Source organism: Seriola lalandi, unplaced genomic scaffold, assembly GCF_002814215.2.
Source record: "Seriola lalandi dorsalis isolate HSWRI2012SDOR001 ecotype SW California unplaced genomic scaffold, Sedor1 jcf7180002054574, whole genome shotgun sequence".
In the NCBI taxonomy this organism is placed as follows: Eukaryota; Metazoa; Chordata; class Actinopteri; order Carangiformes; family Carangidae; genus Seriola; species Seriola lalandi.
Window position 1 is genome coordinate 698142 of NW_019525127.1, and position 13306 is coordinate 711447.

At 43.6% G+C, this 13306-nt stretch overlaps 2 protein-coding genes across 2 annotated transcripts; both read left to right on the forward strand.

The window, feature by feature from the left end:
* The first annotated feature begins 71 nt into the window (after positions 1–71).
* On the forward strand, positions 72–7325 carry brat1 (BRCA1-associated ATM activator 1). The gene is made up of 12 exons (XM_023417381.2): positions 72–592; positions 1590–1738; positions 1863–2010; positions 2202–2658; positions 3455–3580; positions 3697–3788; positions 3876–3979; positions 4079–4265; positions 4629–4702; positions 4833–4917; positions 5050–5324; positions 6160–7325. The coding sequence occupies exons 1-12, from the start codon at positions 466–468 to the stop codon at positions 7063–7065; spliced, it is 2730 nt and encodes a 909-aa protein (XP_023273149.1). The 5' UTR covers positions 72–465; the 3' UTR covers positions 7066–7325.
* Positions 7326–8232: 907 nt separating this feature from the next.
* Positions 8233–13153, forward strand: LOC111663259 (GRB2-related adapter protein-like). The gene is made up of 5 exons (XM_023417393.2): positions 8233–8894; positions 9053–9150; positions 9608–9727; positions 11404–11713; positions 11802–13153. Exons 1-5 carry the CDS (start codon positions 8817–8819, stop codon positions 11979–11981), a joined length of 786 nt encoding a protein of 261 aa, XP_023273161.1. The 5' UTR covers positions 8233–8816; the 3' UTR covers positions 11982–13153.
* The last annotated feature ends 153 nt before the right edge of the window (positions 13154–13306 follow it).

Below are 13306 nucleotides of genomic sequence, written 5' to 3' on the forward strand. Positions count from 1 at the left end.
ATGCGACGGAAACGTGACACCGGAACCTGATCGGAGGCAAGACGCGCTGCACGGGAAGCGTAAAGTCGTAAACCATGGGGACCGGCGATATGTGGCGCTCGGATATATAATTTGACTTATCCACATGTGTACAGATCGGGAAACTGCGCCGCTGCCTTTAATTACAACCTTCACATTTTACACTGAACTAAGAAAGAAGAGGGAAGCCACACACCGGCACATCTGAAAGTATTTCCCGCGAGATGGACGTGTACTAAAACTACCAGAAAACACCACAGGTTTATATTTGTTTTAGCTACACTACAAAACTTAGCTATATATTCCTGCTATATTTCCAGATATGTGTATGCTGTGACGTTATCAGTGACCTGTCTGCTGCAAACCAACCAGAGGGTTTATTAACTAACACACACACACACGCGCACACGCACACGCACACGCACAACACAGAGGTTAGTTAGTACCATGGACAGAGAGTGTGTGTCGCTGCTGCCCCGGGTCTGTGAGGTGCTGGGGAACTCGGGGAGGTCTCTGCCCGATGACACCAGCCTGGAGAAACTGCTGGACTGGTTCACAGGGCTCACTGAAGCTGGTTAGTACTGACACTGGTGGGAGAGTTTGTTCACTTTGTTCACTGCTGCTTTCCTACACTCCCACCCCGTCCATTTCTCTCTCTCTCTCTGACCTCTCAAGGTGTGTGCTGTTTTTTTAGACACTTTGTGGATCCAAAGACTGGAGTTATTGTTGTGAGAAGTGAATTGAAGTGGTTTTAAAATTAGCTGTTTGGATACAAGGCTGGGTTACCAAATCCCCAAAGGTTTAAAGTTTGTGACAGTTCATTATCCTGCTAAATATCTGCAAAATACCTTCAGGACTGTTGCACAACTGAAACACAAACCCCAGGGACTTTTCATGTGGCTATGGTTAAAAAATGTGCACCACTAAATCACAGCATCAGCTGAAACTGAGCTGCCTCCATCACAGACTATAGTTGCTTTTATCACAAATTATTATCACCGACTATTATTTTTTCAACTAATTTTTTAATATATAGAGACAGTCCTCGTCATAACTTCTCAGATCTGAAGGTAAAATATTAAAATTGCATTCTTTGTTCATCCAACTTTCCAAAATATATTCACTATAATCAACTGAGAAATTTGAACCAGAGATTATTGATCGATTATCAAAATAGCTTCGGGTAATTTTTTAATTTTTTTATCATTTGATCACTCGATTAATGTAGGAACAGTTTCAGGTCTGAATTTGAGAAGCTGGGATCAGTGGTTGTTTGGCATTTTTGCTTGAAAAGTGACCGACAAGAAAAATCAGTTATCAAAATAATAGCAGATTCATTCAGTCAATCGATTAGACAATCGACTAATTGTTTCAACTCTAAACGAAATTCTAAAAGTCCTTGAGATGGCTCCTGCATTGTGGAGGGGAGGGGTACCTTTATTATTTCTCTTGATATTATGCTTACATGGTGCATATTCCTAAACAGTTTCTCTTGAGGGTTGTTCCAGCCCTGGATAGATTGATGTATAATAAATCTGTATCTTCATGTCCATTTTTTTCCCCTGATGAAGAGGGATCTCTGCTGAAGGCCTACCCATGTCTACTTGAGTTCATGTCCACTGTGGTTCACAAAACATCATCGGACCCCGCGGTCATCTCCTTCACTCTCAAACTCTCCGGTTTAATGGCTGCCACTGAGGACGGCTTCAAAATGCTTCAGGTAGAACTTATGACACTTTGTACCTTTTACTAATCTGTTATTACTACTTGCTCTAAAGCCAACCGGCACTGACTGTAATCTGACTCTGGTGATGCCCCCCACCCCTCACCCCCTCCTGCTGCAGGAGTGCTCTGTTCTGGACCTCGCCTTTAACCATCAGCACTGGCATGAAGCGGGTCTCTGGGAGGATCCCTGTATACGGATTGGCTGGATTCAGGGCTTAAGGAGCATGCTGCAGCACTCAAAGGCTCTCAGTTTCTTCGTACAAGCAGGTGAATCTTCATGTAGGAAACGAGATCTCTTCTCCAAACACTTTATATTGCTCAAGAAGACAATTTAATGAGAGAGAGAGAGACAGCCAGTATTAAGGACTGAAGATTCACTGTAGGCCACAAATTTACCATGTCATGATTTAAATTCTGACGCATCCTGATACAGATGTTTTTTGTGTTTGATTTTCCAGATTTCATTGCGCCGCTCCTACGACTCCAGACAGACACAAGTCTATTTGTTGCCTCAGCTGCCAATCAAATGCTCGCCCACATCCTGCTGTTCTTTCAGCCGGTGTTGTCTGCAGGATGTAACGGCGTGGGTAAGAAACACGGGGATGAGAAGAAGACACAAGCCTCCATCACAGACATAGAGACCTCAGTTGTCACCATGGAAACCAGCCAAGATTACACTGCTGTTGTCGTGGCGACCTCAAAGTACCTCAAGGAGTCACTGGTTCCCACAGAAAACACATGGCTCCGTCAGAGCCTGCAGACCCTCAAACTGCTGGGCCTGCTCCTGACCCAGGCCAGACCTCGTCTCCGGGACCAGCTGCTCCAGACAGTCGCAGACCCCCTGGAGGAGCTGGTGACAGCCGGCTACAGTCAACTCACGCTGCCTCTGATGGACATTGTTCTGGCTGCATACAGGTAGACCAGCTCTCTCATGTGGATGCAGACACAGTCGAGCAGAGCTTTTAAAGAGCTTTAATGTTTCCGAGGGGCGATTTGGTTTGAAGACAGCTGTCACGTGAACAGTAAATGTGGCAATATATGCAACAGTGACAATAAATTAAAAAAATACATGATACACAATTCGATCCCCAAAACTGAGAAAAAATACAGGAGAATGAAAATTAGGGTGCAACCAGGTTCCATCCACAAAAACTGATTGGCCAGTTTACACTTTGTCTAAAAATCTAATAGCTGATGCGATAAAATGGTTGATGTAACTGTCAGCGGAGGTAAAACCTGATGAAAGTAACTTGAACTCCTTGTGCAAAGCATGCTGGGAGTCCGGGTAAAATAATCTGGGCTTTATGTGTCGCTCTGACTTTACACAGATGACAGAGATCAGTCATATTGACACAGATGGCGAGGACGATGGGGGACGAAACGATGTCCATCAACAGCACATTCCCAAATCGAGAATTGATATGCAGTATAGATTTGGGACACATCTGTAGACTGATAAAACTGCTGCTGCATAAACATTATGTAAAAAGAAAAAAAAAAGTGCTGTGATGACAACAAAATCAAGGCAGCTTCAGCTTTAAATGTGTTTCCGTGTTTTCCTCAGTCCTCGGGTTTGAAGCTGGACCTTCTTCTTGTAGTCATGGAGAGGAGGATGTTGTCAAAAGCTCCTCTCCATCGTGGACAACTCAGAGTGACTAAGTTCAAAGTAAGTCAAAAATACTATTGATCTGATTCTGACATCTGTCTTCAGCACCTCCAGCTCTGATGAACGCGTCCCAGACCGACACGTCACCCGTCTTCTGTCGTCCATGTTGGCTATGAGCAAACCCTCTGACCTCATTCGGGCTGCAGCTGCTTTCCTCCGCAGAGGCCATCAGTAAGCAGAATAACTTCACACTCTCACAGCATGCTGGTTCGGCCTCACCAGTACAACCTCAGTTTGTAGAGGCTTGATTCTCGAGACTAGTTTCTTTTTCCTGTGTTCCCGTTCAGGGACACTGTCCACACAGCCCGGGCTGTGAGAATACTACTGCTACCCCTCGACATAATAACTGGTCAGGCTCTTCTTGGCACAAACACTGAAGGTAACACACAGAGATATACACATACTCCTGAAAGTGTGTTGTTTAGCATCTATGTGGCTTATACATTATCTGTTTCTCTTCCTGCAGTAGAAGAGCATCAGTTTTCAGTGGTGGAGCAGCTGAAGAGTAAAACCCCCTGCATCTCTATCATCTGTGTCTGTCTGACAAACACACCACAGATCACGCTCGTGGTGAGACTGCAGAGACATCTGAGAATACAGAGGAGGAAATGGACTTTATTTCTTAACCATCTTAACCGTCTCTCTTTTCTTCTTTCTTCTTCTCCTCAGCCTCCCGACTTACTCCCCTGTCCTCCAGCTGTAATTGTCACTGCTGTTGTGTCATTGTTAAGGATCTGCAGTGGCGACTCTTCCTCCTCGCCCGCCGGCTGTCCTGAGGTTTTCAGGAATGTAATCGGCAGTGGCAAAGTTCAGAAAAGTGCTCTAGAGGCTCTGACGGGTCTCAGCAGCAGCCCAGGTAAAACTTGGCCTCCATAGGTATTGTAATGTTAAAGACGGCCACAGTGCCAAAAAGCATTCACTTGATTTCAACTGAAGTATCTTATGAGACATGACATTATACAAATCCATTGTACATGAACACCAGTCTTAAAGTAAATACTGAATACATACTGTACATCAGGGCGTCACAAAACTTCATAAGGTGATTTCTCTGTACAGAGTCCAAATGTCTGTATCTGGGTATTAAAGTGAATTTAACTCAACAAATCGATGTTTAAATTTGTCTAAACAATTTGTAGGATACAAAATTGTATATAAACACGCAACGAATGTCATGTGAACATTTAATTATAATCAATACTTTCCTTGTGTGTTTCAGGAGTGAAAGACAAGCTGATTGAGGCGTTCACAGTTCTGATACAGTATCTGAACAATCCTGACTCTGACCCCACTGTAAGTTTGTGTGTGGCCGTGCATAACTTTGTCAATCCATCGTACTGCGACTGAACCGTTACACCATAAGTGTTTGGACCCCCTTCATATGGTTTTGTATTATTACAGTCGCTCTATCTATGTTTCTCAGGTGCTGCACAAGTCCTACCAGGCCTTAGTGAAGTGGACGAGTGTGTGTAAAGACCTCTCCTCTATAACAGACGAGCTCAGACGAGGTAAAGTTGACCAGCGGCCTCCTCACTGAAGCTTATAAATACACTTGAATCAACACCAACAACAAGACTCTGCTCTTTTCGTGGTTGTATGTTGTGTCAGTGACATCATATTGTTGCGTGTGTCCCTGTTAGAGCTCACTGAGGTGGTGAAGAAACGTGTGTGTGACATGCGCTGGGAGGTGAGAGACTCGACTGTGGAGTTTCTGGGAAAACTGGCAGGTGTCGTGAAATCGGCCGGGGAGGTGCGCGACGGGTCTGAGGCCTTGCTGGGCGGCTGCTGTAGCGCCCCTCTCCTCAGGGAGGCGCTGCAGGATCCAGAGAGTTACGTGAGAGCCAGCGCCATCTCTGCACTGGCACAGACACTGGCACACAGCTGGCAGCAGGGGGAAGCACTCACACAGGAGCAGGTGGGCAGAAATATTTGAATTTAAACTTTCCTACTTTCTAAACATATGGTGTTGTCATAGCTTCATCGTTACAAACACTTTCTGGTTCATGAACATGTACAGCCAAGTGTGCAGTCTTATCAGAGTGTAAACAGTTACTTAAAGTTAAATATGACTAGATTGCTAGATGTCATATTTTAGGGGAGACCAACCAAGAGGTTGCAAGCTAAATCTAATGTCATGTAATGTCTTTGTATAGTTGAATAGTCGGTTTTGAGCTGCAGGTCTTTAATGTATCCAACCTGCTCAGTATATAATAAACCTTTAAGGCCTTACACGCCCATGGTAAAGCCCACAGTCTGTGTTTTCACTTTACCTGATGAGACCTTTTTCTCAAGACCGTATGGGAGTGTACGGACTATGCATGACTGACATCTCCTTCCCCACCTTCCTTTGTGCCTGTTAGGGTGGGACAAACTTCAACATTCATTACATTTAGGTGTCCTCATGTAACTCTGAAGCGCTGCCAGCCAGAATAATTGAAAACAGACATGATCAGACAAATGAAGGAAAGAGGAGGAAAAAGGGAAGAAAAAAATCTCACTTTCTCACTAATCCCCCTCTCTGCTGCCCAACAAAACATTTAATTATTAACTACTGCACATCTCAGCTGTTTGAAAACTTCCTTGACCAAAAAAAATCAAGCTTGCCAATTTTCTAACAGCCAGATGCAGAAATTCTCATTCATGTCATGTAATCTAGAATCGACTACTGTAACGTGCTCCTCTCAGGTCGACCACTTTGTATAACAAATACTTGACTGTATTGATAATCCTCACTGTCTGTGTGCCTCCAGACTGACGTAGTGAGCCGGCTGCTTGAAATTCTCTCTCAGGACACAGAGGGATTCGCCAGGAGGGCGGTTGTGCGGTATTTCATCGCCTGGTTTTCTTCACGCTCCCCTTCCTCTCTCCTGATGAACTCTGTGAGCTCCGTCCTCTCTCTGGGCAGCGCTGATCTGGACTGGGAGGTCAAAGTTCACACTCTGGAGCTGGCTGAGCTGCTGCTGGACGAAGCCCTTTCAGGTCACCGTGGTTACAGGAAGGGCTCAGACTCTCAGCATGCCCTGTCACACCCGTACGCTGTGGTTTCTGATCAGACTTACACGCTTCACTCACACACTGGGTCACACACGGAGGATGTGGAGTCAGATTTGGCCGCTGTGCTCAACAATCTGGTCGAGCAGGGAGTCATCTCAGCGTTACTGAGTGGTCTGGTCGACTGCGATAGGCCTGTGGGTCTGAAAGCCTGTCAACTCCTGATTACGCTCAGAGAGACGGTCTGCCCTATGTCGTTAGAGGCACTGGATGCACCTGCTGCCATGGCAACAGTGGCCAGGGTGTCCTGTGAGCTGCCTGGATGTGGCTGGGGGCGAGAGATCAGAAAAATACTGGGGGTGAAGAAGTGTGATCAGACTAAAGAGGCAGACATCGCTGCCGACGGAGCAGAGGTGGTTGATTCTGAAGACTGTGGTGAGATGGGAAAGGACGGTGTGAGAGAGGGAGGAGACAGTGTGTGCGTTGGTGTGTGTGAGGTATTGAGGTCTCTGGGTTTAGACGCACAGCTGGACATACTGACTCAAAGCAGCGACCACGTCCATAACTCTCCCCTCTCTCTGCTGCAGGACATACTGACTGCGAGTGCCGCACACACTCGTCCAGACACACAACCAGGACAAGAAGTCATAGTGGACTGTTACTGAGACACACACACACACACACACACACACACACACACACACACACACACACACACACACACACACACACACCCTTATGTTAGTTTGTTATCAGTGATGAACAACACATGTAAATCATGCTACATTTGCCTCCACGTTGTTCTGATATGTTGGTTGCTTGAGTCAATATTACAGCTCCATTAAATACCAAGCTGGGAGTTGTCGATCGTTGTTGCATTTTTTACGATATGATATTAAATCTTGATTGGTCTTTAATATATTGATACAGTGCAGTAGCATTTATCTTTACTTCCAGCAGAGGTCAGTCACAATTCACCAGTACAGTTCTGCAGAGGCCTAAAACTGAGACCTGACCAGACCTGAACTAATGGATTTACAACCCAACTTGATGCTTTATTTCATCCATTACTCACCATTGGCTCAAGGCTGAGCCCCGCCGGGGCATCCAGACGTGGGTGGAGACGATCGGCACGGTCACACCTCGTCTACAGAGACCCTGTAGCAAAAGCAACACATCAGCAGTAGCTTCATTCCTGCACAGCTGATGTATAAAGTTGTGTTGATTAAATACAGATGTGCGTGAGATAGATGACCCAAAAAAACCCCCAAAAAACAGCTGAAATGTGTCCTGTGTGGAAAGTCAGTCAAGAGAAAGAAAGAGAAAAATAATACTGTAGCTTTTAAAATAAACAAACGTACATGTTTTGTTGGGACCTTTGTCAGGTAGCAGACTTTTATATTACTGTTTCTTACAAATCAATTACGTCTGTTACACATTGATGACCAGTTTAATGAAAACATCACTCCTGCTGAGATCTGTCCATCCAACTTTCTATGCACAAATTAATTGTTGTAAATAAATGTACAGTTTAATCTTTGTGAAATTGGTGTAATTTCTCTGCTTATCCATCAGCACAAAGCTGTTTGGACCGACACCACCCCTCCCACTACTTCCTCTGTATCTGTGCTGCTGTTGACAGCTGAAGGAAATGCAGGTGAAGCCGCCTCACACAGTAAATGTATAAATACAGTAGTTCAAATAAGAATTAGAATTGGACGATTAAATTATAATTAAACAATGTACAATACCACCGCAAGTTATACTGCAGAGACGTGAGGTTGTAGTGGGAATATGAGACCAGCATCACAGAAAAGGACATTCACTGGTATGGCTTCAAGTTTTTTTCCCTAGTTTAAAGAATCAGCTGTTGGTTTTACCGTGTTCTTTATAAGATAAAAACGAGTGAGCAAGTGAATCTGCCAGAAGCACCTGCTTTGCAAAGACTTGTGATAATCACAGGTCACACACACTCCAGGTCTTCACACTTTATTCAGGGTTATTTTCATCTCTCTCTCCTCTGTCTCTTCCGCTTTCTACCGTCGGCTGTCACTGATTTCCCAGGTGGAAATGCTTCATTACAGCTCCGGAGTTTAAAGTGTGTAGACGTCATAGGTGGAGATGGAGGTGGAGATGGAGGGCACTTCCTCCACGTGTTCACACACTCTCTCTGTCTAACTCGGTCACATGGAAGAACAGAGGGACACACGCGCAGAGAAAACTCTCCTCATTAACTAATGAGCAGGATGTCAACGACTGCACACACACACACACACACACATACACACACACTGATTATCTCATCCTGTAACAGTCTTATCATCCTGCTGTGCTCTACTCACACAGCTGTACTCTCGCTCTCTTCATTCATGAGGTGAAACTGCTTTCGTGGCGGACTCTACTCGCTCTGTTCAGCATGGAGGCGGTGGCTCTTTTCTCTTTTACAGCATCAGAAACAGACGAGATCAGTTTTCATAAAGGGGACATGATCAAGGTACGTGTGTGTGTGTGTGTGTGTGTGTGTGTGTGTGTGTGTGTGTGTGTGTGTGTGTGTGTGTGTGTGTGTTGAGGTTGTTAAGTTTGAAATTTGCCAAACGTAACACAAAGGCTGCATGTTTACACAGCAAGAATAATTGTGCATGTGTGTTGCAGGTGACAGAAATGGAGGATGATTCTTGCTGGTTCACAGCTGAGATCCAGGGGAAGCGTGGCTATGTGCCCGAAAACTACATTTCCCTCCTTCCTCATACGTAAAGAACGAATTTGTCCTCTTATGTTGTACCATTTAAAAATAACATCCATTTAGAATAAAAATACTTGCATTCATTCTGTGAATTTATTTAAAAGGTTTGCTCTAATTATTAGAACCTTTTTACATCAGTGGTCCCTGACCCTTTTATGGCTTGTGACCCCTCATCACAGGTTGTGGTCTCAGTGTTCAACCAACAAATTATTCTTCCATTAGATTGTTTAGAATTTTTTACCCTAAAACATTTTTAGATATCAAAAGAGGTTAAAATAATCCACATTTCATTTGTAGAAAAGTGTCCCTGGAAGCACTGATGTACCTAACTGACTTGATTTTTAAATAACAAGCTCCTCGTGCTTATGTCAGTTTAAAGAGCAGCATGAATACACTGTAATTCTCCAAATGTACTAGCTGCAGTGGAGGGTGTACTTTACATGCTTGTGTGTGTGTTCTCATAGGTGGTTTGCGGGACGGGTGTCGAGACTTGAGGCTGAGCAGCGTCTCCGCTGGCAGGACACTGGAGTGTTCCTGGTGAGGGAGAGTGAATCCGCTCCAGGAGACTTTTCTGTCTCCGTTAGGTCAGTGAAAGCACCACATATGCAAAGACATATGTCATCCTTGTTCAGGATGAGATATTAGTCTAACAGAGTCGAGTCAAATCTCATGCTGCAGACTGACCTAACATCTCTATTGGCATCATTTCATTTTAATGAGATGCAAAATGTTTGTATGATGTGATGCAGCAGTTATATTTGCATGTGTTGAATCTGCTGTGCTGCTGTAATTCCCTTTGAGCCACCCCTCCCTCGCTCTGCTTTATAACCATAGAGATAGGCATGTGCTCCTGGGTCAGACCTTTTAAAACCAAGAGACAGTTTTACACCTTGCTGATGGACTTAACTATACAGCCAGAAGTGTTGCATGAAACACACAGGCAGCAGCATCTCCTTGTTGCATTATGTGTGTAGTGGGATGTTTGTTTTCCATCACACTGAGCACATTAGCAAGTTATAGCAACCACGTGTCTTTGAGTGTGTGTGCAGAGGGGAGAGCCAGACTATTTAAATATGTTCTACGAAAACTGCTAAAAATATCACAGCCACGCAGACAGTCAGTGTTTCTGTGTGTGTGTGCGTGTGTGTGTGTGTGTGCGTGTGGGGATAGAGGAGGAAGTGTAATTTGGGTCAGCAAATTGACGTGGGACACATTTAATCATTGAGGGAAAATGAAATGTGTTCAATAATAATAAGGGCATTATGTAATACTACACAGTCTTTAATTAAACACAGGTACATTACGCAACTGACACATGCCACAGACATACATGACCATAGCGCGCACACAGTAATGTTTTAAGGCACATCTGTCTGCCTGCAGGGGCCGAGAGTTATGAGGTGTATTTAATTTAGTAGCATATATATATACATACATACACACACACACACACACACACACACACACACACACACACACACACACAGGCAGACACTAACACAACACAACCACACAGTGTAATCCTCAAAGTGAACAGCAGAGAGAGATAATGTTCAAGGAAAGTTCATAAGAGTTTTTCAGTTGGTAAACGGCAGGTGGGAATTAAGCTTAACACTGCAGTGTATTTAGTGAGATAGAAGCCAAACCTCTAAATATGCATCCATCATGTTTACACCTGCGGCGTGCACACCAATCACAGTCTATCCCAATCTAGGTCATTTCCATTATAAACACTAATTCTAAACAGCTTAGTATGAACGACGATCGTGTTGACGAGATGATCAACTGTCCTACAATGTTTTACTTATACTGTATTTTTGTCATTACTGATTGATCTGGTAATCATTATTAGATTAATTGATTTATTGTTTACTCTTTTTTTTAATAATCAAAATACTTTATTTTTCTGTCGATCAACTGATCCATTCATTGTTTCAGCTCTCTATATTAAACCCCCTTTGATTGTTGCCTCTATCTTCAATGACACAATTGCTCATAGTTCCCTTGCTCAGAGCAGACTGATGCGAGTTTGTTGCTAGTGAGAAATTCTGTGGCGACTTTGGAGAAGCTCCTGCACATACAGAGGTTAGTTAATTTGTTACACTGACAGGAGAATGCAGAATACACCTGTGTGAATTCCTAAACAAAGACACAGGCCAAGGAATGAAGCAGTAGCAGGTGTTGGAGCAAAAAAGGAGCATGCATGCATACCTGCCCAACCCCTCTCACTTTTCTTCTATCCACCACGCTCGTTCTGCAGCTACGGTGACAGGGTGGAACATTTCCGAGTCCTGGAGGGGGGCGGTCAGTACTGCATCTGGGACGAGTCGTTTTGCTCCCTGAACCGCCTGGTGGATTTCTACAGAACTCACAGCATCGCCATGGAGAGAGTGGTCTGCCTCAGAGACCTTCCCTCATCCCCTCGCCTGCTGTCCCACCCTGGATGTAACCCCTACCCTAACCCTTATAAAAGCAGCTCTCAGGAGTCCCTCCTCTCGCCCCGCCTCTACTCTCACCCCTCTCACCCGGAGAGAGAAACCTCCACACGTCTGCTGGAGCCAGTTTTGGGGGTATGACAAATCATCAAACAAACCTCTTCAGCTTCTGTTAAACACGCAGCTGTTTGTCTGATGTCATGGCTCTGCTCTCTTTGTTTAGAAACCTCGTCTGGCTCATGCCCTCTGCGATTATACCCCGCCTCAAACCGCCCACCTCCACTTCCTGCGTGGCGATATCATTGACCTGTTGGACTGCTCTAGTTCACTGACCTGGAGAGGGCGCTGTCGAGGCCGAGTAGGAATCTTTCCACGAGAATACGCCCAAAAGGTGTACCACTGACACTGACCTATCGGGCTGTAGTGATTTACCGTACTAATCCAATGATTGAACTAGAGCTGAAACAACTGGTTCAATAATTGATTAATCAACAGAAATTTTCACTACAGATTAAAGGCCCTGAAAACTTATTTTCTCAATCAGCTTCTTATTTTGAGCTATGGGACCTTACCAGGAGACTGTATTTTCAGCAAAAGTTAGCACAGTTTGGTTATTTAACATGAGACATTTCTTCATGTCTGTTTTCCTCTGCGCTCTTCTCACTGGTTTAAAGTGGAACGATATTATGTGCTTGTATGTCTATATGGTAACACTTCATTTTAAATCTCTCTATTTAGCATTTATAAGTGGTACACAAACGTTTCATAAATGGTTTACAACACACTTTAATGTAGGCATATTTATGAATGTAGCTGCCAACAACTATAACTAGTAAAACAAGTAAACCTGTAATAATATATGTCTTACTCAAAGTTATAATTGCTGACAAATGAATAAACACCCATAAATGTCCTTATAGCTCTGTATAAATACATTATAGTGTGGTATAAACCATTTATTAAATATTTATAAATTGCTAATAAATGCTAAATATGGGGGAGTGTTACCTATATGGATATTTACGTCATTCCAGGAGCTTTGTTTTGTAGTAACTGTTCGCAGGGCTAGTTGGTACTGTAGCTAGCGAGCTAACTCCTACAATGCTAGCTCAACTCAAGCACAACAGCTCTACGATCTTCTCTCTTTCTTTCTTTTTTTTTTGTACTGGACCATTTCTCCCCCTGGTAGTTTGTTATCAGGACTGAACACCGTTTCATGTTGTAAAGAGTTACTGAAGAGGGCAAAGGGTCAACAATCAGTTAACAAGCTTGTTAGCTAGCTCACTAGCAGGACAAAAAAGTTCAGAGTTTATTCAAAAGATAAATTAGTACCATCGACTCCTGTCTCATATGATGCATGTGTAATAATAAGCTACAATAGCTTCTTCCATTTTAGACTCTGTCTCTGTTTAACAGCACAAATCTTCACTTCACGAAAGTTGTATTTCATGACAAAAATTTGCATGGATTTGCTTTGCTGTTGCATGTGAATCCTCTGATTCCACTGATCTAAATACTGCTGTGACTGGACCTTAACTGTGTTAAACTGTTAATAAATAATGCCCAAAAATGTTTGTTTTTTTTACTATAATTTTTGTTGATTTATTCCTAAATACTTAATGGTACAGAATTATTAAGATTTGAAAGAAGTTTTTCAGGGATTTTAATCATTTAAGTCAGTTATCAAGCAAAAAGACAAATATTTGCCAGTTTCAGCTGCTCATATGT

Bases quoted from the DNA above. Each gene is read 5' to 3' on its own strand.
- brat1 (XM_023417381.2), top strand. From the start codon at position 466: ATGGACAGAGAGTGTGTGTCGCTGCTGCCCCGGGTCTGTGAGGTGCTG. The intron at 4,266-4,628 runs GTAAAACTTGGC...TGTGTGTTTCAG, and splicing joins GGGTCTCAGCAGCAGCCCAG to GAGTGAAAGACAAGCTGATT. The intron at 4,703-4,832 runs GTAAGTTTGTGT...TATGTTTCTCAG, and splicing joins ATCCTGACTCTGACCCCACT to GTGCTGCACAAGTCCTACCA.
- LOC111663259 (XM_023417393.2), top strand. From the start codon at position 8,817: ATGGAGGCGGTGGCTCTTTTCTCTTTTACAGCATCAGAAACAGACGAG. The intron at 8,895-9,052 runs GTACGTGTGTGT...TGTGTGTTGCAG, and splicing joins ATAAAGGGGACATGATCAAG to GTGACAGAAATGGAGGATGA. The intron at 9,151-9,607 runs GTAAAGAACGAA...GTGTTCTCATAG, and splicing joins ATTTCCCTCCTTCCTCATAC to GTGGTTTGCGGGACGGGTGT.